The sequence below is a fragment of the Myotis brandtii genome, unplaced genomic scaffold (assembly GCF_000412655.1).
Source record: "Myotis brandtii unplaced genomic scaffold, ASM41265v1 scaffold187, whole genome shotgun sequence".
Classification (NCBI taxonomy): Eukaryota; Metazoa; Chordata; class Mammalia; order Chiroptera; family Vespertilionidae; genus Myotis; species Myotis brandtii.
In genome coordinates this window covers 6,238,314-6,263,326 of record NW_005356944.1, presented here as the reverse complement: position 1 = coordinate 6,263,326, position 25,013 = coordinate 6,238,314, and the positions used below count along the sequence as shown (strand labels likewise).

The window sequence follows — 25,013 nt, the reverse complement described above, 5'->3', positions numbered from 1 at the left end:
GGGGAGGGGAGGGGAGAGAAGAACATCAGTGTGGGAGAGACACATTGATTGGTTGCTTCCTGTATGTGTCCCAGTGAGGGTGAGGTGGGTGGAGGGGATCGAACCTGCAGCCCAGGTTACATGCCTTTGATCAGAGTTGAACCCACCACCCTCTGGTGCACAGGCCAGTGCGCTAACCAGTGATATACACTGGCCAGGGCCACAGGTACTTTTTGAGTTCACAAAGTACACTGCACTCCCTATACCATTATAGGAACTTTTTACAGCTCACTCAGTGACTTTTTTTTTATTTTTTAACACTTCTGATTGGCTTTGGACTCACCCATCAGGGAAACTGCTCATATTATATAGGCCAGAAGCAGAGTATCATTGAGATCAGCCACTGCTTGGTCTGTCGTCAATCTTAGAGTAAACAACCTGTAATTTAGCTAATATCATCAGCCTTGCCAAATTGAACTTAGGAAATAATTAATTTTAGTTCTCAAATATTTTTAAAGTGTTATCTGAATGGAGATTCTTTTCTTGCCTGAAGGCAAGTTGCTTGAAAGGTAATTGGAACAATTATGGGAAGAAAAGAATGTCAAATGCATAATTGCATTGCATGATGGAGATTGTGTCTTAGAAGAAAGGGTTAAAAAGAGACTAGGATAAACTGACAAACAAAACAGGCCCAGAGGCATGGATGCATGGAACAGGCTGCTATATCTCAGGGGGTGGGACAATGGAAAGAGATTAACCAAAGAACTTACATACATATAGGCATGACCAATGGACACAAACAATAGTATGGTGAAAGCCCTGGGTGGGCCAGGGACTTGGGGGAATGGGGCTAAATGGGGGTGTGTGTGAAATTGGTGGCCATCTGTAATACTGTCAACAATAAAAAAAAGGAAGGAAAAAAAGAGACTAGGGAGGCTAGTAGAGTAATTAGTACCAAAACTCAGTAACTAAAGGTTGGAGTCTTCGGGGGAGTTGCTTTGTGTCCTTAGGCAAGTATTATTTAGTATTGTGTCACAATCCACTTGAGAAGAATATGTGATCTATCTGATAGAATATTTCCAGGATATAGCTAATATCCTGTTCAGAGCTCAGAATAGCTGGTGATGCTTTTTCTACTTTAACTGAATTAGAGAATAGAAATAACTTTGTAATGAATATTGGTAAGTGTTTAGATGCAAAGTTATATTAGGACATCAAGGGAATTCGTTGTTTCCCTGAATTTACATTGTGCTCTAGTACTTTTAACTATAACTTTCAACACACTCATGTTCCTGAATATGAAATCTAAAATCTAAGTTCAGTTCATATATGCACTCTTGTTTCTGATCGGTTCTACTTTCTGGGTACAACACAAATATGAAATAATCTAGTTTAATTGCCCAAGCTTTAGAGATAATATAACAACACTGAAAAACAATAACCCTTCCATACAGATCATAAAATCTAGGTGAAATGGTTATTTTGTCCAGGCCTGCCCAGCTCCCACACTTGGAGAAAGAAATGAACATGATCATATGAGAGCCCGTTGTGGCGTCAAATTTCTTTACATAGAGAATGAAATTTTATTTTATTTAAAAATAAGTTGTTTAAAAAGGTGAAGATATGACTAATACATGCATTTTCTATTGTGCATGTTCTCTTGGTAATTCCGTTGAGTGCCATTGTTAGCAGGCTCCGTGTCACTGCCTTTTTCATTCAGTTAAATGTGAAAAGATTCGATCCTAAAATGGAATGCTTCAGACTTTTAATAGCTCTCCTGTTCTTTCATTCTCGCCTTAGTCATTGAAGAAAGAAACTGCTCGGACCCAGGTGGTCCAGTCAATGGATACAAGAAAATAACGGGAGGCCCTGGGCTCATCAATGGGCGCCATGCAAAAGTTGGCACCGTCTTCTCCTTCTTCTGTAACAGCTCGTATGTTCTTAGTGGCAACGAGAACAGAACTTGCCAGCAGAGTGGAGCGTGGTCAGGGAAGCAGCCCATCTGCATAAAAGGTAACTTGCAAAGATTTCCGAAGTCTACAGAAAGAGAGGTGGAGTTGCTGGACTTCGGTAGCTCCCATCCATGTGTTTGAGCTGCTGGGAAAACTCCTTTCTCCCTGAGTCCTCACTGGATCCATATATTTATTAATCTTAGGTTGGAGACCATCCCTAAAAACATTTGCTTCTGTTTGGGACCACCAAAAAGGTGAAGATGTGACCAATACATGCTCACCCTAATCACAACATCTTGATGTGATCGAGAACAGTATGTGGTTATCAGAGCAGTTTAGGAAAGATGACAGGGCTGAGTTTCAATATGCAAACCCAAGGACTGGATTGAAGCAATCAGGATGCATTTTTATAGCTACATTTATCTCCTCTCTGTGTAACATGAAGTTCGTGCAGGAAATGAAACAACAAGATGGACACACCATTGCTGCCAGCCTAGGTGGAAGGAGGTTTGAGATGTTAAAATGTTTACCAGCATCTTTAAAAGGCAGCAAACCCTTGACCATCCAAGGCAGAGCTCCAAGAACAGATGGGCAGTGCATGTTTAGAGAAGGGAATGACCCTAATGCCTGGAGCAGGGGACATGCATGCAGTGAGGAGGCTTGGAGCCTGTCTGGGTGGCTCGGGAGGATTTGTAGAGGCGAAGATGAGCTGGGGCAATAATCTAGTTGGAAAACAGAGGAGAAGAAAAGAAGGATAGGCAGGAGTGAAAGAATCATGTCAACTCAAAGTGAGGCAATCTGGGAGATAAATGAAAAAAGGTGGTTGGGGACCAGAAAACAAAGGAATGTTGTATAGAGGAGTTTGGCCCTTACCCCTTGGCAGTGGGGATATGTCCTTGGCCTAGATTATCCAGATAATTGCCTCAATCCTCCACCTTCCCTTCTGGGTATTTGTCAACAACCCTAATCATGGGAAAAAGGAATGAAAGAGGGTGGTTTGTGAAAGGAATAAATCCCTTTAGACCCGAGCCAGAAGCGACTTTCATCCCCACCAGCACAGACTCCCCGATTCTTGGTTTCATTAAGCATGGAAAGGGTGTCCCATATGCCCCTGGAGATTTTTGTCAACTCTTCTCTTACAAGTTAATACAACCCCAGTTCCCTAGGTTGCTAATGAGATGAATGTTGGCTGCTTGATTGAGAAAGTGACGTGGGGAGGATTTCTTTTTACTGGGGAAGAAGAAAAGACTTGAAAATTAAACTGGGCTTTGACTCGCCCTCAAAGGGTTGTTAGGAGCCTTCCTTGCAAGGAAGCGACGTGGAGGGGTCAGTTACCCAAGACGTACCGGTTGACACCGCTGTCTGCGTTTACATGAGAACCTTGTAATTCCCTTTGTTGGGCTAGATTTCAGAATCTTTGCTTTGACTTTTATGCCATTTTGACCAAGTTTGCAAATACTACTTATTTGTCCAGATAATCCTAGTCTGTTAGCCGCCATTGTTCCAAACCACACAGGTGGAGAGCTCTTCCGAAGTGTACACCTGGGCTCTTCAGCGGGGGTTTCAGTTGTGTTTCTGCTAAGCTCTCCAAGCTTGCACACGTCCCACCTCCGAGAGCCTGGGGAACGTGCGGTGTCCAGAAAAGGTGGTCAGGTCAGCGTCTGCACTGAATGATGGGAGCAGTTAAAATGGAACAAGAATCTCCAGCTCTGTCTCTTTTATCCCTAGCCTGCCGGGAACCAAAGATCTCAGACCTGGTGAGACGGAGAGTTCTTCCAATGCAGGTTCAGTCCAGGTGAGCTCACCTCCGAAGGTGAAGGCGCATGAAGGTTCCCTCCCCGCCCCTTTTCCCACTTGTGTTTGGCCACACAGCTCAGGTTTCTTAGGGACACTCAGTGCTGATTAGCATGAGAGAATAGGGCTTGTTGGATGGTGGCTGGTTAGCCAGCTGCCTTTAGCCAAGAGGTAGCAATGGTTGGAAGGTGTATGGATTTCGCTGGATCCTGGGAAAGTAGGTGGCTGCCGGGAAGCGAGACTTGAAGATGATCTTTGATGAACTGGATTTCAATACTTTACTTTTCCTGAAATGTCTATGTATTTATTATGGCATCTCCTAGGGAGATGGCATTCCTGCCAGATGCAGCCAGCTGCGGTTCAGGAAGATGTTCTTGGTAGTAACCAATCAGATGAGGCAGGCTGGTGGAGCCCAGGAACTAGAGATGAATGCCTACCATGAGGAGGACTGTGAGCCCTTGAGTACACCCACCCTGCCTTACCCCTGGAAGGACAGAAGGGGACCACCCAGTGGGGAGAGAACAGACCCATTTCTACTCCTTTCCTTTGTAGGAAATACTCTTCTCATCTCCCAGCATCCTCTCCTCACTCTTTCCTCTGCAGCCACACGGCCCCCTTGCTTTTTCCATAGCCCTCCAAGCACAGATCTGCTCCACAGCGTTTGCATTTCTGTCTGGAGGCTGCTTCCACTGGATTACAATAAGGTTTAACACCTTGCTTCCTCCAGTTCTCTGGTCAGCTTTTACCTCGCAAAGAGACCTTCCCTGACTGTCCTTTAAAAACTAGCAACCCCTCTCCTCCACCTTGACCCTGAGCTGACTTCTTTACCTAGTGCTCTCTGGCCTTTGCTATGCTTCACCTTTTATATTTTTTAATTGATTTCAGAGAGGAATGGTGAGGGAGAGATAGAAACATTAATGATGAGAGAGAATCATTGATCGGCTGAGGAGGAGGCCCCTGATAAACATCTATTGAACGACTGAACTGGATGGGCAAACAAGGGTTCAAGACCTGGTCTCTCTCTTTAGAACTGGGTATCCTTAGCAAGCTCCTAATCTTGCTGAGCCTTTCATTTCCTCTTTTGAAAAAGAAGAGTAATCATAATAACTTCAGTCCCATGTAAGGATTAAATGCAACACTAACTTTGATTGGGTGTTGGCGGTGTGCCCGTTGCTCTTCCGAATGCTTTATATCTTTTAGCTCATTTAATCCTCACTACAATCTCCAAAGTAGGTCTTATTATCATTTTATTATACATTTTATTACCATTTTTATTACAGATGGGTAAACTGAGGTTCAGAGAAATTAAGGAACTTGCTCAAGGTCACATTGGTAGAAGAAATGGCAAAGCCAAGATGCAAATGCAGGGTTTTCAGGGTCTGAAGTCTTCAGGGTCTGCTCCCTTATGCACGAAACTTTAACTAAGTCTATGTAAAGGCCTTAGCAAAACACCTTAGCCTTATGCACACCTGTCAGTAATAATTTTTTTGGAAATAGTAACAAGTGAGTAGAATTGACCCCAACCCCAACTAAGTGACCTGAAATGTTCTTGCAGCAGGATATTCATCAGTCTCTCCTCTTCCTGTGGCTGTCTCACTCCCATGTCTGTCTTTCCCTTTTCAGGCAGGGCCTTTCCATGGGGGCAGTGGCAGTGGAATCCAGATTCAACCCCCTTTTCTGATCTTTGTGAGTCACCTGGGCTGGACCCTCAGCCAGTGGGATAAGCCTGACCCACCTGTCCTTCCCAAGGAGACATCTCATAGAGGAGGCCAGAGCTGTTAACAAAAAAAACCCCAGCTTTGCATTTTAAAAGCACTTGTAATGGGAGGTCAGGGGCCCGGGTGCCAGGTGTCCCATGTAGATAAGAAAGCAAGCCTAAAACTTGGTTTTAAGAATCTTTCTGGAAGACAGGCTGCTGGAGCGGGGATATGCCAATCTCCAGCAGCCAGGCTTACCCGGGAACCCCCGAAGGCAGTGTAGGCCTTCAGCAGATGGCCCAAGAGGTGAGCTTGTTTGCAAATCCGGGAGCTCCCTGAGCTGCAGACCTGGTTCTGAACATGAGCTGAGGATCTCTCTGATGAAATCCATGGGCATTGAATATCTGCTCTGAGCAAATCCCTGTAGAGACATCTGAAATAAATCGCTTTAGATGCTATGAAATCGGTGTGGTAGAGACAGCAGGGTGGGAATCATGGCTGCTAAGTGCTGCCTTGGGTACCGGCTTAGCTTCCTGTGTGCCCTCAGGCACTCCTACTTACCTTTCTGGGCTTCCTCCCTCCATTCAATAAGCTGGGATGAGCCCATTGATTCCTAAAGGAATTCTAACTTTCCAGTTAACAGCCATTATGCACCGATATAAAATGAACACAAGCTGTACGATGTGCGTACATTTCCCCCAAGAATCCCCAAGTGGTCTCCGGGGACTTCAACTTCGGGGCTCATTTAAAAAACCTTTTGACATTTACACACAACACTCCATATTTTTCCCAATCAATGTGCCCTGAGAGAAAGCTCTATTCTCCGAGGTGTACTAATTACATCCACTAATTGCTAAATCAAGCTACTGTAGCAACTCAGTTTAGTTCAAGCCAATTTCTGATATTGCCCCATTATGATAACGGTTAGAGAAAAAAAAATACGTCTGGATTTCTCCCATTCAAATTAACTCCCTTTCCTGTTTAATTTAATTTTTGTGTGTGTGTGCATGTTAGTGTTCCTTTGGATAGCAGCTATTATGTCAGATATTATCTTCTTTGGTTAAAATCCTTGACAGCTGGAGACATGCCAGAAATGGAAATGGAGAATAAAATGAAGGTTGAAATGTGCAAGATAATTTGCGCAATGGTAGAAGGGAAGTGTGTGTGTGGGGGGGGGGGGGGGGGGGGGGGGAGGCCGGGAGAGGAAAGGAGAAAGAGAGACAGAGAATGAAAGAAAAGGGGAGATAAAGGAAGGAGACAGACAGAATCCATTGCTTTCTTTGAATGTAACCAAATATCTACATGGGGATTGGCATGGAACTAAAAAGGCCACAATGACTGTCTCACTTTGTTCTCTCTCTGGATCCATGTGCCCTGATGCAGGGAGACCCCGTTACACCAGCTGTACTCATCAACCTTCAGCAAGCAGAAACTGCAGGGCGTCCCTACCAAGAAGCCAGCCCTTCCCTTTGGAGACCTGCCCACTGGGTACCAACATCTGCACACCCAGCTCCAGTATGAGTGCATCTCGCCTTTCTACCGCCGCCTGGGCAGCAGCCGGAGGACCTGTCTGAGAACTGGGAAGTGGAGTGGGCGTGCCCCGTCCTGCATCCCTAGTGAGTCAAGGTTCATCCTTAGGCTTGGGCAGCTTACATCCTACACGGCAGCCTGTGAAAAGTCATTAACCCCTTTTTTGGGCGGGGAGCAGAGGGGTGGGGGGAAGTTCCTTGTCCAAAGGAATGGTACTCTAATACTTTCCCTAACTTGGTGATGTCTGAAATTCCAGTTAGAGTTTCCTTCCTGTGGCTTAAACTTATTACCCAGGAGAAATAAACTCATTGAATCTTAGATAATTTTTTGGGGATGGGGCATACTTTCTTGTGGCTAATTCTATTATATTTACTTGGAGAAAAGGGAGAGAGCAGTCATTAAAAAGCAAGTGGAGAAGGGGTTAAAGGTGTCAGATAGCTTCTAGTTATGTCATCTTGGTTGCCCTGTCAAAGCCCCAGTTGTCATCCTCATTAATCAATGGTATTAATTAGGTTATTGTTATTAATTAGACTAGAGGCCCGGTGCATGGATTCGTGCACTGGTGGGGGGGCGTGGCCTGTAGGGATCCGCCTGCTGTGGGAGCGCTGCTCATGCCACTGCAAGAGCAGCCACTCATCCCGGTCAGCCGAGTGGCGCTACCACTGTGAGAGTGCACTGACCACCCGGGGGCAGCTCCTGCATTGAGCATCTGCCCCCTGGTGGTCAGTGCACGTCATAGCGACTGGTCGACCGGTCATTCTGGTCAGTCCACCGTTCAGTCACTAGGCTTTTATATATATAGATAATGAGGTATTAATTACTTATAATGTTATAATGATTACTGAGATAATATGTAGACGTGTTTGGAATAGGGTCTTGCACATCCTAAGCTACCTTCCCATCCTCTTTGTCAAAGGAAAGCAACATGGCTTAGTCCATGGTGGTCACCTTTATAATGATAGTCATAATATTTCAAGTCTAACTGGTTTTATACATCAGCTCACCCTGTGAGGTGATTGCTATTACTCTATCCATTTTGAAAGCAAAAGACTAGGGCTTTTGAGATTAGGCAACTTGCCCAGTAAGTGCCTGGGATTGGAAGTTTCCAATCTTTACCCCAGACTTTATAGCCAACTATGGCAAGGTGATTGATTAATATTTAATAGAGTGGGGGAAAAACCCACAAGTTACATTCTTAGTCATGACACCAATGGGTGTGTGCACTCTTGGTTGTGTGACACATTTCTCTTCTGAGCTGATCTTACTGAGCCCCTGCTTTCTCTGTAGTCTGTGGGAAAACAGAGAACATCACTGCTCCGAAGACCCAGGGGCTGCGCTGGCCGTGGCAGGCGGCCATCTACCGGAGGGTCAGCGGGGTGCATGGGGGCAGCCTGCACAAGGATGCGTGGCTCCTGGTCTGCAGCGGTGCCCTGGTGAATGAGCGGACCGTGGTGGTGGCTGCCCACTGCGTAACTGACCTGGGGAAGGTCACCATGGTCAAGACAGCAGACCTGAAAGTTGTGCTGGGGAAATTCTACCGGGATGACGACCGGGATGAGAAGACCATCCAGAGCTTGCGGGTAAGAGAGGGTTACAACGTGGACCCTGGACCTCTGGCTCAGCAAACTCCCAGCTTTAGGAGAGCAGTGATGGTGTCAGTCCTTCACCTTAGCACATTGGCACTCAGCAGAAAGCCTGGCATGTAGCAGGTACCCAGTATTTCATATTGACAACTATAGGGAAGGAGCATCTAGAAAGATTACAGAGTCTTTTTTTCCATTTAATTGTTTTAAAAATAAGATAGTAACAAATATCTCTCATTGTGATCATCAAAAGTTAACCACCTGTTATGTTTAGGGCACTGTACTGGGTAGGCTTTGAGGACATAGAGAGGTTTTATCCAAGATATTCCAAATCAATTTATAATATTCTTCTCTGTTTCCCTGCCTGCCTCCTTCCCTCTATCTCCTTTAGCTACCTACCCCCCTATCCATCCATCCATCCACCCACCCATCCATCTGTTCAGCTATCCATCTGTCCATTTGTTCATTCATTCATCTATCCATTAATCCATCCATCCACACATCCATCCATCCATCCATCCATGGTTTTTGCCCTAAAGAGCCCACAGGCTAGTAGTGGTAGAGACAGACTAGTGTATCATGATTAGTTCAATTCAAGAGAAGCCCCGAGGAAATTAACCCAAATGTAGGTGGAATAATAGAAAAAATACATAAAATGGTAGAAGGTATCACAGATGTAAGCTCCTAGAGGCCCCCACCAAAGAGTGATCAGCAAGCGTTGGGACAGTCAGGGAAGACTTGTGGAAAAGTCTGTGGAACATTCTATTTGATTGGGTTGAAGATAAATGAGATGTTTACAGTGGACTTGGGATTGCCAACTGGTAGCCTGTAGGGGTTTGTGTTTCAATCGTGCTAACATATCATTTTTAAATCAGTTGTTCGCCAACATTTAAAAACCAGGTTTCAGATAAAGATCTGGCGTCTAGTCTCTGGCAGAGTTAGAATGCTGGCCCCATTACTGCATGGCAGTGGTCAGCCGGAGCCAGGTGGCAATTGCCCACTCTAGATGGAGTGTGTGCTCTCATCGCCTGCAGCCTCACCTTTCCACTCCACTTATTTAAAGTATCAGCCAGGCCCCAGTAGGCATTTCAGTTTGCAACCCTGGAAACAGAGCAATTGCTTTCTATGATCCTTTGGGCAAAGTATCTCCAAATAATTGCAACTGTCTCTTAAGACATTTATTCCCGATAATTCAGCCCCAAGGCTTTCCTGCTCTTGTCCACTGAGGAGTGGACGGCTCACCATTGCTGTCCATTCCTTTCACGTGTAGATTTCTGCAATCATTCTGCACCCCAACTACGACCCCATCCTGCTGGACGCTGACATCGCCGTCCTGAAGCTCCTAGACAAGGCTCGCATCAGCACCCGCGTCCAGCCCATCTGCCTCGCGGCCACCCGGGACCTCAGCACCGCCTTCCAGGAGGCCCACATCACGGTGGCCGGCTGGAACGTCCTGGCAGACGTGAGGAGCCCCGGCTACAAGAACGACATGCTACGCTCGGGGGTGTTCAGGGTGGTGGACTCGCTGATGTGTGAGGAGCAGCATGAAGAGCACGGCATCCCAGTGAGTGTCACGGACAACATGTTCTGTGCCAGCCGGGACCCCGCCGCCCCTTCCGACATCTGCACGGCAGAGACGGGGGGCATCGCGGCTGTGTCCTTCCCGGGACAGGCGTCCCCTGAGCCGCGCTGGCATCTGGTGGGGCTGGTCAGCTGGAGCTACGACAAAACGTGCAGCCACAGCCTCTACACGGCCTTCAGCAAGGTGCTGCCTTTTAAGGACTGGATCGAGAGAAACATGAAGTGAGCTCAGGCCCACTGAGAGCATGTCTGTGCCTCCGTGCATGCATGCGTGTGTTGCATGAGGCAGAGTCGACCTGAGGTGGGATTCTGCCCTTGAATTTGGCAGAGCCAGGGCTTCTGATTTCAAGCACAGAGCTCGAGGAGGGTGAGGAGAGCTCGTGGAGGGTGAATAGACCCCTGCCTCCCTGGCTGCTCTGACCATTTGGAAGACATCTGCTGGCAAGAACTGGGTTGCTTCAAAAAAGACTATGTGACCAGCAAAGAAAACATCCCCATTCAAATGACCTGGTGGCCTTCCCCACCTGCCCTCCCATGGTGCAAATGCCATGGTCAGCCCTGGTGGAGAAGGTTTGACCGAGGTCTGGGTTTCATGAGGTCTCTTCCAAGGCTCCATCCATCCAGACCAAGCTCCAAGGAGCCGCCTAAGGGACAGCCCAGGACAGCGGACCCTGGATGAGATGTTGACGGTGGCTTTTGTGCACACTGCCACAGTACCGTGTGGTCCTGTTCCTTCCCCGTCTCCTGTACACATTTGAATAAAATAAGGGTTGGCTTCTGACCTACTGGACAAGTGTGCGACGGCTGATTTCTGCATGCTGCTGCTCTGAGCTGCATGTGTGGGTGCCGATGGCTGGGTGACAGCCCTTTAAAATAGATCCTAAAGGTATAATTTCCCAAAATGCATATGGCACAGCTGATGCCATCTTTTGAATTCCAGCTCTTGGAGTTTGCTGGGTCGTGGGCTGGGGGAGGAGAGACATGGGTGCCATCAAATAAGGCACAGAGGAAAATACCAGGAATTAGGTGATGTCTAGTGTTTCTTCTGGTTCTCATGCTCTAGCTCTAGCACAGAACCCTGCCTTGAACCTCCATGAATCTTTATGACAGAGTTTCATAGAATCTGAACTGGAATCACCTATTTACTCCACTAGATGGAGATTTGCCAAGAGACTGTAGCCTCCTTGTTTTCTATAACTTCTGTGATTTTCCTTTCAAGCCCCACTGGAGAGTAGAGATAACAAATGAACTCAAGCCAATCCAACCCCTGAATGATCTCTTCAGTAACGTTCTCTTTCTGTCCTGCTCTCTTCACCAATGTCTTCCTCTCCAAGACAGTGCATGGAGGCTTCTGTGACTTTAAACACTGGGATGAACAGGGATGAGTTCCTGCTAGTTCCTGGGTGTGTGTGATGAGTCTTCCACATTCCTGGGCATTTTGCTGACATTGACATTGGGTGTGGGGGTCTGTAACCACTGTGTGCTGTGTTCTCTCTGCTTCCCTGAGGCCCAGCCTGCCGACTTGGCTCCTCCTCAGCTCTGGCTGGCACTGGTTCTCCTGACATGTGGGAGTGATGGCTCTTTGACCCTGGTTTGGTCACTCAGCCTCATGGCCACAATGATGACCTTCTCTGGCAGCTACCCAACCAGACTCTCCGTGACCTCCTCTTCCTCCCTCAGGGGTCTCTGGGAACTTCTTGGGGTTTTTCCTATACCTCCTGAGTGCTCAGAGACCAGGGTCAGTACAGGGTACCCGGGGGGACATTCACTCCCATAGACCAAACAGGAGCCTGATTCTTCCTTGATATATCAGAGAACTATGACCTCAAAAACTTAGTCCCAAGACTGGAGGTCAGGACACATTTGTCTCCAAATCTGTGTCTTTAAATAATTCCCTGAGCCAGAGGAGAATTTCTGGTACTTTCTCTTTTTGTCAGGCTTTCTGTAAGTCACATTCTACTCCTTTTACTCACCCCCCCCCCACCCCCCACATCCTTATGGCTTAACCCAACAATTTTCCATCTCATGGCACACATTAACTAAAATTCTGCGGCACACTAAAAATATATAATACTTTTTGCTGATCCGACAAAAAATAGGTATAATTTTAATTAATTCACACCGAATGGCTATTGTATTAGCTGTTGTCTTTCTTCTTATTCTTTTTTTCTTTTAACATTCTAAGGGAAAAGAGGTCAGTGCCCCTGACTAAATAGTCAGGTACATATTGCAGGATTTAAAAATTCTTGTGGCACACGGGTTGAAAATCGCTGGCTTAATCTAACAGAAGTGTATTATCAATTTCTGAGTAACAAACATCCAATGCTTAGTGGGCTAAAACAAGAAATGTTTAGTCCCTCTCTTTTTCAGTGAGTTAGGAATTGGGGAGCTGAGGTTGACATAAGGGTGCAGTCATCTTAGGCCTTAACTGAGGCTGGAGCATTAGCTTCTACAAATACTTTATCAGGTTGCTCAAAATTTTTTTTCATTTTGCTTTTTTTTAAACCTAGGAAGCTTGGATCTTGAGAGGTGCAATGGAAGTCTGATCAAAGAGATCTAAATTCAAGTTCGTGTCTTTCAGCTTCTTTTCTAAGTGATCTTGGGCAAGTCACCTAACCTCTCTAGCTCAGTTTCACCATCTGTTAGATGGGCATGATAAAATCTGTCTTGTGTGGTAGCTGTGATGATTTAGTGAGATATTGTATAAAGCACTGAACATAGTACATGGCATATAGTTGGTGCCTAGATTACCTGGCAGGGCATGGCTGTCCATCTGGGCACAGCGCCATCACGCCACCACATCTGCATCTGTGGGCACATCTCACATGGGTACCAAGCTTGTACTCTCCATTCTCCAACCCTGTCCTGACCCCTTCCCTGGATCACACATCCCCTACTTTCTTGACATCCTCTTTACTATTTAGTGCCATTTTCCATCTTTGCCTCACCACTCAGATTTGGTTCACATTCAAGTCATCTCAGAAATCAATGACTCTGGTCCCCTCCGGAGCAGGATCTGGTGGTCTTTGGCTGGAAGACATTGAAAAAAACATGTGTGTATAAGTATTGCCTAAATTTTACTTACATGAAATTTATTTATATTCATAGATTTTACTTAAATGAATATTTTTTATTACATGGTACACAAAGTTTAAGTAAAATCTATGTGATTTAGGCAAGACTCTTACTTTCCTTAGAGTGGCCAGGTTTACATATTAAGTAGACTTTCAAGAATAACTGAATAGTCAACTCACCCTGTATTCGCTTACATAAACTCCAACAGGAATTGAGAGGAAGGGACAGTCCAAGTAGGCCAGCGTTTTCAGTTAACTTGTCATTCACAGGGTAGTTAGAAATTCAGTTGAGTCTTTGGAGTGGTGGATGGGAAGGAAGTAGGATATTGTTAAGTACAGAAAGACATTGGAAAGTACATAAGATTAAGTCTGGAGGGGAATGGCTTCGAGAAGGGCCATTATTTCCCAAGATGAAGCCATTATTATAACGACAGGTGAAGTTGGCCAATTAAGGCAGGGCCAGTCAAGGTGTGGTCAATCCCAGCTCTGTCACTTACACACTGTGACCTTGAGCATGACATTCAATTTTGCTCCTATAGCTGTCTACTCTGTAAATAGGAGTGAAATCATCTGAGGATTCAGTGAGCTAACGTGTACATGAGTTAAGTATGTAGAATAGTGTCTGACCCACTGTACTGGCCACAATTACAGTGGTGGTTTGTTATTCTTCAGGACAAGGAGATTGAAGATTGAGAAACCAGTGATGTGAAACCTTTTGAGTGGGGATGGGGGAGAGAGAGGAAGAGAAGTTTTAGAATGCTGTTGAGTTCCAAGCATGCAGAAATAAGTTTGAAATTTCATGGAGTGGGGTTGATATATGGGCGGAAAGAAATGGGTCCAGTTTAGAAGAATCAAGAAGGCTGAGAGCAAGGAGAAATGGGATTGTGTAAGTGGGAGTTAGCATAATAAATTTCTGAGACAAAGTGCCAGGGTGATTTTTTTCTACATTTCCCATGTGTGTGTATGTGTGTGTATGTGTGTGTGTGCACGTGTGTGTGCATGTACTAGTATGTTGGGGGTGTGTACTGGCTGGACTTAACTAAAAGGGACCAGGCTCAGCTAAATGAGTACAAAATTTGTAGTCATCTTACCCTTTCCTTCTCTTCTTTCTGGCATGATACACATTGTCTTCTGGAGTTGTAGGTATGGGGTTTGATTATGAATCTTTACAGTTCTTTGGGATTTAAGAATTCTCATGCTGTCGCCTGGCTGTGTGGCTCTGGTTGAGCATCAACCCATGAACCAGGAGGTCAGGGCACATGCTCGGGTTGCCGGCTCGATCACCAGTAGGGGGCATGCAGGAGGCAGCCAATCATGACTCTCTCTCATCATTAATGTTTCTATCTCTTTCTCCCTCTCCCTTCTCTGAAATCAATTTTAAAAATCACATTTAAAAAAATTAAAGACTTAAAAAAAAATTCTCACACTGTCAAATGTGCCACCTACTCAAAACTTAATGGGAATTCTATATTTACCTTCTATATCAGAATATTAGTTTAAAAAATCTATTCCATCGTGAATTCAATCAAGAATTGTGATTTCATTGATTTTCTAGTTGTCTGTCATTTATTCATCAGCAAAAATTTATAGAGTGCTTACTATGTGCCAAGGACTGAAAGATTAAAGTTTAACAAAATAGACTTGGTGCTTGTCCTCAATCTCTTAATCCTAGAAATACATGCATAATTAGAATTCATGATAAGCACTGGTAAGGAAATTACAGCATGCTGTGAGACTGTACAACATGGGTAACGGATTTAATCTGGAAGGGATGAGGTAAAAGGTTAGCACCCCTGAGGAAGTGATGGCCAAGTTAAGAAGGAGTTGACTACTAGATGGAGAGTAGTCATTTCAGGCAGAGAGAAGATTATGTGCAAGATGTTGAGAATGGGGGGCTCCTCGCATATTTGAGGAAGCAGGAGGGAAAGATACCAGGAGGGAAAGTGTGAGGAGGAGAGTGGTGTGATGGAGGCTGGAAATGGACTCCCATGGTGCATGGTGACTTGAGAAGCTGGGAGAACAAGGCGAGAGGGCACAGCCAGGACCATACTGTACTTACCAAAGCCCAGAAATTCCTACATTTGCACTAGGAATTATCAGTGAGGTCATCAACGCGTCAGATACAGCCTTTAGCTATGACTTTGGGTCTTTTTTGCTTCTAACCTGGATATGAATGAAAACCTTGGGCCTCATTGCACTCAAACAAGGGCATGGAATTGTAACTGAGAATTATCTGAAGTGAAGATGAATTAAAAGAGGAAAGCTGACAGCCAATGTAAGACGCAAAGAAGTGAGACACATGCATCTTCACTCCTGCCTTAGTTTTTCTCCTTCAGTATCCTGTGAACATTTTGAGTGAAATACTTTGGATCTCCAGGGCTTGGGGACGTTTATCTTTTCAGGGCTCTTGAAGAGAGGAGAACATTTTGCAGTGGTTTGGTAGCAATTTGTGGTCTCCCTTTGCTTTTCTTGGCAGCAGGACCTGCTTTCCCTGGCAGGGCTCTGCCCGGATGCACTGCTGAGGCCCAGCATTTTAAGAAGACCGCCTCAATGCCGAGTGTGTTAGGGCTCACTTCACGTTTGTACTCCGATTCACCGAGTGGCTTGTGGACTCGGTTTGATGGAGAGCTTTGTCAACACCAGGGAGAAAAAGTCAGCAGAGAGAAATAGGGAATAGCTCTCGGGTGAAAGAGTGATATTAGAAATTAAATTCTCAGAGGAAAGTAAGAGTGTTATGTTCCCCAACTTATGGTTTTGAGGAAAAGGTAATGCCAAACACAAGAGAAAGGAAGAACTATCTGCACTTAGGTGCCATCTGTCAATAAAGAGTGAACTACTAGCACTTTTGGCGAAAGACAGGAGGAACGCGATCGCGCTCCCCGGCACTCTAAGGGTTAATTCTTACATGGAAAACTGAACAGGGTGTTACAAATAAAACAGTATTTTTTCAGGTGCTGATAAGTGAAACCACCCAGTGAACTGGGATCCTTCTAATTTACTGTCAGTATGCCAAGGCACAAGTCAGCCTTTGATTAAGAAAAATCTCCGAATCTATAATTTCAGTTATGAGCTAAATTGCTTGGTGGATTTCTCTCTCTTCTTCTGAATAAAGAAAATTACTTTAGCCTGGCTGGTGTGGCTCAGTGGTTGAGTCTTGACCTATGAACCAGGAAGTCATGGTTTCATTCCTGGTCAGGCCACATGCCCAAGTTGCAGGCTCGATTCCCAGTGGGGGACATGCAGGAGGCAGCCAATCAATGATTCTCTCTCATCTTTGATGTTTCTCTCTCTCTCCCTCTCCCTTCCTCTCTGAAATCAATAAAAAAAATATTAAAAGAAAATAACTTTATAAGAAAAATACATTTTGGTATTTGGTACAAAGCTTCTCTCAAAGTTACCAAGTAGTTTGATAAAGAAGTGGATAGAGAAAACAGAACAAGTAACATCACTGGGTTTTCTCTGAGGTCCCGAGAGCCTCGCTTGGGTCCTTGATTCTGTCCTTCAGCCAAATCATGTGGCATTTAACCTCAGTGAGCTGGTGCCAAGCAAAGAAATCCCCTCAGAAAATAAAAAATATTTTCTCTCCATCCTTTTGCCCATCGTAAAGATGCTACTACTGAACAATGTCCCAGCTGAACAAAGAGAAGGGAAAGATGCATAACTGGAATTCTTTGCCACGATTAGAAGAAACTGGGGATTAAAATACCAGCAATCGCACTCAAAACGCATTTCCACTTTATACAGGAGCAAGCTACTAAAAAAGCGTCAGTCACTCTAATTCAAAATTGTATGGTTTCTGTGGTGGGCATAAAGAATTTGCACCAACCCTGACATTTAGCCTCAAGTCATCTCATAGCAGAAGATGCTGACATGTAAGAATGATATACCCAGGACTCACAGTTCATCTTTTTGCGTCCTTTCTCCTCTTTCATCCGCACTAAATAAATGGAATGAATTCACACTCGTTCGATTAGAATGCATCAGGCAATGAGTGTAGCTAACAAATGTTCTAGTCTTTCCGAGTTTTCAACTTAATAAGATGGTTTCTGCCTGAAGAATGGGTTATATTTAGACCAAGTTCTCAGTCTGAATTGAGATTTTGATGAAGTAACATCTCTCTTTTCATAGTGTAGAGAGAGAGAGGTAAAAATAGCCCTCTCTTCTTACGTGTGTTAACAGGAAAAGAGTGAATGAGCTCAACTTGGGTCTTCCTGCTCCAAATACCCGAATGGATGGTTCCCTTTTCTCTATTTGGTGACTACAAGGGAACAAACAGAGCCAAAGACTGAACTGTACTGTGTTGTTGGGTCCCAAGCGTTACCACTGTGATCATTTTTGAGTGATGAGAGCAGCATCAGCAGCAGCAGCAGCCAGGAGGCGGACATAATAAAGATGATAATAGGTGTCACTGAGTGGCAGGAACTGTGTCCTAACCGCTTTGTGTGACATTGCCTCATTTAGTTCTCATCTGAGCCCATGGATGGGGTCATTACTCTCCCCCATGGATACCCAGAGGGTTAAGTGACTTACTTAAGGTCATTCAAAAATGGACAGAGGGAATAACGAACTCAATTTGAAACTCACTGCTCCACACATTGGTTGAGACGGATGGTCCCGGTCAGTCTGATGCTGAAGCCAGTGTTGTAACTTCTATTGGGATCTCCTTAGCATTGTCATTACAAAGATCTGGGGCTTCTGCTGGGAAAATTCTTCTCCCACCAGTTACCACCCGAAACCTCCTTTCCTTTCTAAAGCCTTTACATTTTCAATTTCATTTCAGTCTCTCTCTCAGATGCTTTTGTCTTTAGGGCCAATGCTGCTGAGAATAGTATCTTCCTATAATAGCAACATTATACAATAATTTTCATTCACATTTTTTCATTCATCCTAAAAACAGCTCACATTTTTGAAAAATTAGCATACTTATATTAATTGAATGAAAGGGCACCAACATCCCTTCTATTTTATTTATTTTTAGAAAACCTTAAGTTGTCTAGTCTTGTCATCTTAATAATTGGGCCCAAAATTTAAAAGACAAATGCAGACATGCAGCTGATGATTCCTTGGTTATTTACGAGGGTATGGGATAGGCATTGAATGTGTTCCCACTAGGTGGCAGGCCCTGTGATATCTGCTTTATAGATATAACTAGAGGTCCAGTGCATGAAACTCGTGCACGGGGTGGTGGTGGGGTGTGTCCCTCAGCCCAGCTTGCACCCTCTCACAATCTGTGACCCCTCAAGGGATGTCCGACTGCCGGTTTAGGCCTGATCCCAGTCAAACATCCCTCTTGCAATCCAGGACCACTGGCTCCTAACCACTCGCCTGCCTGCCTCATCAACCCTAACTACTCGCCTGCCTGCCTGATCGCCCCTAACCACTCTGCCTGCCTGCCTGATTGCCCCTAACTGCTTGCCTGCCTGCCTGATCGCCCCTAATCACCTCTGCCTTGGCCCCCACCACCACGGCTTTGTCCAGAATGATGTCCGGAAGGTCATTTGGCTGTCTGGTCTAATTAGCATGTTACACTTTTATTATTATAGATATAGATATTTGCAACTACCAGCATGGCTTCCATTTTACAGATGAGAGAGTTTAGACTCAAAAGGATTGGGTGGCCCACTTGATGCTATGTGCAGAGGAGCTGGGATTTGAATGCAGGCCCAGTGTTCGACTCCAAAGCCCAGATGTGCTTTACCAGAACAGCTGCATGGAAACAGAAAGAACACATTCGTTCACTGGGTGGCTCTGACTTTGCAAAGAACCACAAGTGTGAACGTCCCACCTAGGGAGCTGGTGGTGGGTGATTTTCTTATTTCTGAATCATGGACAGCATCACTAATCTTTAAGAACAAGGCAGAGGAAATGGTTATTGCATTCAGCGGGAAAGAGTCGAATTCCTATTTCTCAGACATTACTAAATGACAGTCCCTTCTGGGGTCACTTGGCTGCTATGTCTTTCTCTAGGTCATTTTCTTCTGATAAACTTTGAACATTAAGACATTTCTCCTCTGTTGTCATTATGAGGGGCAATGGGCTTATTGAACAGCCTTTTATGGGAAAACAGTGTAGGACCTTTTTTCCTTTTCTATATTAGGAGTCCCTCCTGCCCCCCCCCCCCCCGCCCCCTTACATGGAGATGCAATAACCAATCTCCAGCAATCGAAGGAGAACCAAGACAGCGAATTAATTTCTTCGAAGAGCACAGTGGGAGAAGCAGCTCTTTCTTAGAAGAGCTTCTTGGTCCAACAAAGCTCCTTTAATGATCAGAGAAGAACATTGAGAATTACAGAATTTCAGACTGGAACCTTGGAGACCCTCTGATGACTTCTCCCATGGTATAAATATACCATCTCCTCATCTCTAACAAATGCTCTGGCTGAAGATCTCTGCTGGAAGATCCTCTCAGGAGGAGAGGGTCCTGCAGGTCCTGGGAGCAACCTGTTCCAATAATGATGACATTATGTGCTACAGGCTGCATAGCAGAGGTTAAAAGCAAGGCTCTGCAGGAAGACTCCCTGACTGCCAACCCCAGCTTCACTCCGGCTCATCCATGTAGGTCCCTGTCCATCCCTTCTCCACCTCTCTCCGTCCTGCTGTGCTCCCCTGGGAGGTTGAACTGCAAGGACTCCCAGCTTCCAGCTTTGACCAATAGGGAAGCCTCAAAGGGAGAGAACAGAAGGAAAGCGGGGTTGAGTTATTTATTCCCAGGCCCTCTTCCAGCAGGTTGCTGTGGCAACAAAGGTCTCTGTTCCATACAGCACTCCCCTCTAGATTTCAGTAACTTCCCTTCAGGCTTACAATGGGCAATGGTGTCCCCCTGTTCCCAGCCCAGGGGGTCTGCACTACCCTAGAGTTTCCCTACGTCCTTCCCATACCCTCCTAAATAGTCCCTTTATTAAACCTTGTACAATTTACTTAATTTGAATATGCCATCTTTTTCTAGCTAGCACCTTGACTGATAATAACCACTTATCTGTGCAACATTGGGCAATTCCTTAACCTCTCTTGGTCTCAGTTTCTCCTCTGTAAAGTGGGGGTTAATAATAATATTTCCTGTAGAAGACCATCTATGAAGCGAATGAGGTTATACATATTAAGATAATTGGAACACTCAATAAGGACTCAGTAAATAGTAGGATAATATTACAACTACCATGAACTCCCAGCCTAAACAGTACTTTAACTTAACTTCTCATAACTGTGATCAGCTTCAATTCATCAATCAAAAAGTCACCAGAAAAAAGAAAAAGAAATTCCAATGGTAAAAGTTAACTTAGAAAGTTTCTTAAGTCACCTATCAGAGTTATAGTACAATTTTCTTTGCTTTCTTTCTTTTTTTTTTTTTTTTGTATTCAGCCCTGTAGAGTAGTTCTTACACTGTTTGAGAATCAATAAACTAGATTTAGATAGGGAAACCTATATGCAAATGTCAGAGCATCTCACCTTTCTGCTTCTGCCATAACCATGGGCTTCCTGGGGGAGACTGAGAGATGCCAGACAGTTCAAAATTGTTCCTGCTAGCTGGTATGGTTGACCTGGTTCTGTTCTCATCTCAAAGCTCCATCACCTTAATGCTGGCTAGGAGACTTACAGCGCTTTGTGAGGATAAGAAGGGGTTAATAGGGTCACCATTTAGATGGCTTTAGGGGAGGCTAGGTTTTCAAGTGAACTCAGTGATAAATTCAATTGGGCACATGCTGGCAGCTCCCACATGTCTAGAATGGCCCTTTATTAAGTCCTCATTATGTGCCAGGCTCAGAGCTAAGTATTTCCTACATATTGTCCCGTTGAATCTCATGGCAGCCCTGAGGTGGCCGTTGCTATGTTCTCCAGTTTTTAGAGGAGGAAGCTGAGAACCTAAAGTACCCAGCCTTGCCCAGTGTGGCTTAGTGGTTGAGCATCAACCTATGAACCAGGAGATCACCATTCCATTCCCAGTTAGGGGACATGCCCAGGCTGTAGGCTTCATCCCCAATAGGTGTGTGCAGGAGGCAGCCAATCCATGATTCTCTCTCATCATTGATGTCTCCATCTCTCTCCCTCTCCCTCTCCCTCTCCCTTCCTCTCTGAAATAAATAAAAATATATTTTTAAAAAGAAATAAAACTGTCATTATTTACATATGGCATGAACGTTTACTTTAAAAATATAATAAAGTACCCAGCCTAAGGTATCACAGTCTAACACGCACGGGCAGGATGTAATGCAGGTCTGCCTGACCGGGAGGCAGATTCTGACCCAGCGCTGAGGAGGGGAGGTGTAGTTACAGGGGCTTACCCTCCATGTTCCACGTGTGTACAACCTAAGAAGAAAGTCCTATGTTTCTATAGCTCCCACATTAGTTGTGTAGAATAACACACGAGTATTTGCCTGGATAAAAATGTTAATTCCCTGTATTTGAAAAGAGGCGGGTTAGCCTTTTGTCAGGTCCTTTTTAGTTTTTTTCTTTCCAAAAGCTAAACATGCATATTTCCTCCAGCTGCTTCTGGGGGCCCTGTTTCTGGATCCCTCTCCATCTTGAAGCATTTCTAGTCCACTGGCTCCTGACGCTGGCTGCACAGTAGGGTCAATCACTTGGGGAAGTTTTAAAAAAATACCGGTCAGGGTCACACCCCAGGCTGATGGAACCAAAATCCGTGGAAGGCGGCCTGAGCATTGTTGTTTTGTAAAAAGCTCTCACAGTACATTCTCATGAGCAGCCAGCATTGCAAAGCACTGCTCCAGTTTACTCTGTAAATGAAGGCTTGGTGGGAATGTTGGCAGGGGCCCTCTGGTGAGAGCAAAGAGAATCAGCTCCTTCTAGCTAACGAACGGATGTTATCCGGAATTATCTGTGGCATATTCCACGTGATTTAATCGGCCTCGTCTCCAAGCGCAGCTGAATGCAAATGTCAAGTGTAGGATGGAATGTCAAGGTTCCCAAAGATGGTCCCTTATAGAGAAAGGGGCAAAGTGACATCACTAACCCCCATCTAATCTGGCCATGCGTGGTGATTCACCTGATTCGGGTCCTGAACATTGAAAACATAATTGAGTGGTTTAAAATGTTATTGAGATATAATTTTATTGACATATAACATCATTTAAGTTTGGGATGTACGAGGTGTTGATTTAATACATTTATACATTGCAAAATGATTATCACTATAGTTCTAACTAACCCCTTTATCATGTCACATAATTATTTATTTTGTATGTGTGCATGCATGTGTGTGCGTGTGTGCATGTGCGTGTGTGTGTGTGTGTGTGTGTGTGTGTGTGTGTGTTGGAAGCAATTAACATCTAGTCTCTTAGCAACTCTGAAGTCTATAATACAGCATTGTTATCTATAATCACTAGGCTGGGCGTACATCAACCAGGACTTATTTATCTTCCGGTTGCAAGTTTGTACCCTTAAATGTCATCTTCCCAATTCCCCCAAACTTCTGTCCCTGGAAACCCCCATTCCACTCTGTTTTTACAAGTTCAGTTGTTCTCTGCGGAGAATGCTACTGGTTGGTGCTGCTCGGCTGGGCATGTCTGCGTGTAGATATGGAGGGATTGTGATGGGGAAGTTCACTCATGCTCATCTTAAAGGGGGTTGCAGTAGCGCTGCTGGGATCATTAATAGCTAGGCCTGCGAGAGAGTCCTATGGTTTTTTTTCTCCAGCTGCCACATCAGCAGAGCGCGAAGTCAAATCCTTCACTGTAAAGAGAAAAGGGGACTTAAAGGTTTTGCACCAAACAACTTCAGCTACAAGGTCATAGTCCTCGGTAGGACTAAGGAGAAGGCAGTATCAAGTCTAACACCAAGGTGCAGGACAGTAGCTTTTCATCCACAAATTATTAGTTTTAAAGCCATATACCGGAGTACATAAATTTAATACAGATTTATACATTACTTTAATAACCAAAAATTTAAAAGGAAAATGCAAAATTAGAGGGGTTGTGAAGATCCTAGGTTGAATAAGATACAGGCCTGGTTAATCTAATGGGCAGACAGGAGAGAGAAGGGAGGAGATGGAAGAAGAGAGATGAAAGAAGGCATGGATGGTGGAAGATGTTTGAACTCAGATTTTGGGAACGGAGGTGAAGGGAGGAGGTGAGCAGAGATATTTTTTTAAACTTCCATTTCTTTTTTTTGTTTTGTTTTTTTTAGTTTTTTTAAAATTTCAAGTCCATTTATTCCTTTTATCTTGTTCTTGTCCTTTCTCTCAATTTCCTATTTGTCCTTGGAGATTGTGTTCAAGAAACTATCTTCCAAGGACCCTTACATGTAACTGCACATTTTTGAGGGTTCACTGGGTGCCAAAGTCTAGCTTAAGAGCTTTGCCTGTCTTTGACATTTCACCGTGTTCTCTCGGCACAGTGAGGTTGAGGCTGACTCCCATTTCATAGATGGTGCCGGAGTCCATTCATTGTCTTCACTAGCTGAGTTTAGACAGAGACCCCCCCAAAAGCTAGTAGCCATTGAAAGTCCTAGTAAAGGTCAGGGCTTGAAAGTCCTAGCAAAGGTCAGGGCTGTGCACCACCCAGTTAATCTAGGAACCACTCAGTTAATTTAGGTAATAATAGTTGAAGCATCCCCACCTTAGTTCCCTTAATTCCTTAGATACTTATGTAGATCCTTGTTGATTATTGTTAATCAGATACTCCCGGACATCTATTGATGAGTTAATCAGATACTTTTGTCTACTCCTGGAGATTGTCTGCTGATCTGTGTGTCATTGAAACTTCCTTACCCTAAGGGCTACTCCAGATCAATAAAAGATTGGAGCAGCCTGAGCATGGGTGGAAGTCCTTCGGGACTTGCCCGCCTGGTCCCCCAATATTGCAAAATTATCTCGTGTCTTTTTCTCTCATTTGTTGTGCGGCTCCTTTTTCAGATACCGAACCCTACTCCCCGCAGCACGTGGAGGGAGTGTTACTCGACGAGATGGGATGAGGAGAAGTTAAGGACTTGGCCCCAGATGACTGTGCTGGACGTTGATGAAGAACTAACTCAAGCTCTCAGGTACCAGAGCTTGGCCTTTAACCGCTAAGCTTGGGATGAGCTCTGGGAGTTTCCATGTAGTTAGACGCATCCCATCTTCTTCCCAGGGTCAGCGCAGTCAAGATGGAAGAGGGCCTTCCCCAGGAGAGCTGATGGGGGAGCCGGTGTCTAGCGGACATCACTGCTTCTGAAACCCAGCCTGGAGGAGCCTGGCAGGTTCCAAGCCACAGGTTTGCACCACTGACCTCTCTCTGGTGCGTTTATACTTTGCAAATCTCTCTCTCAAGAAAGCCTGTGTCATTCTTACTGCAAAGGGGGCTTGCAAAGGGGGTTATTTCTGATCCCCGTTTGCAAAGGGGGAAAATGAGGCTTCTCCTCCCTGCCCGGCAGGTGGTATAACTGTAGGTGTCATCTGGGCACCAAAGAATAAAATCTGCACGGATCTCTTCATTATGATGCAAAGCCGGAGGGGAATCTCAGACCCTCCCTGGCCCCAGCCCATCTGTCTCTGTGCGCTGTCCCTGGGGCTCAGAAGCCCGCGGCCAGCGGAGCCAAGTGAGTGGAGACGCGTTCCAGGCCGCTAACCTGGGCCATCTTTCCGCGCCTGGGCAGCCAGCGCCCCCAGGCCTATCCCCCTCAGCTTAAAAACACTACCGCCTTCTGCCTCCCGCCCGCCGCCCCCCCCCCACCCGGAACTGCATTAATATTAATTTCGATGAATAATTTAAGGCCAGAGATTTTTCCGAGCCGCGGCGGGGGAGGGCGCGCAGCTGGGTTCATTTTGGCCACGCCGCCCGCGTGTTTCGGTCGCTAGGATTCCACGGGGCCCGGTACCCGGGACGCGGGAGG

At 45.2% G+C, this 25,013-nt stretch overlaps 1 protein-coding gene across 6 annotated transcripts in view; it reads left to right on the top strand.

The window, feature by feature from the left end:
• PAMR1 (peptidase domain containing associated with muscle regeneration 1) overlaps positions 1 to 10,906 on the top strand; it is an 84,767-nt gene extending 73,861 nt beyond the window's left edge. For all 6 annotated transcript variants that reach the window (XM_005864428.2, XM_014538191.1, XM_005864426.2 and 3 more), the window contains 5 exons: positions 1,780 to 1,992; positions 3,660 to 3,726; positions 6,806 to 7,038; positions 8,240 to 8,532; positions 9,806 to 10,906. In XM_005864428.2, coding sequence (XP_005864490.1) covers positions 1,780 to 1,992; positions 3,660 to 3,726; positions 6,806 to 7,038; positions 8,240 to 8,532; positions 9,806 to 10,342 — 1,343 coding nt within the window. In that variant the 3' untranslated portion in view covers positions 10,343 to 10,906. The remainder of the gene's footprint in view (positions 1 to 1,779; positions 1,993 to 3,659; positions 3,727 to 6,805; positions 7,039 to 8,239; positions 8,533 to 9,805) is intronic.
• The last annotated feature ends 14,107 nt before the right edge of the window (positions 10,907 to 25,013 follow it).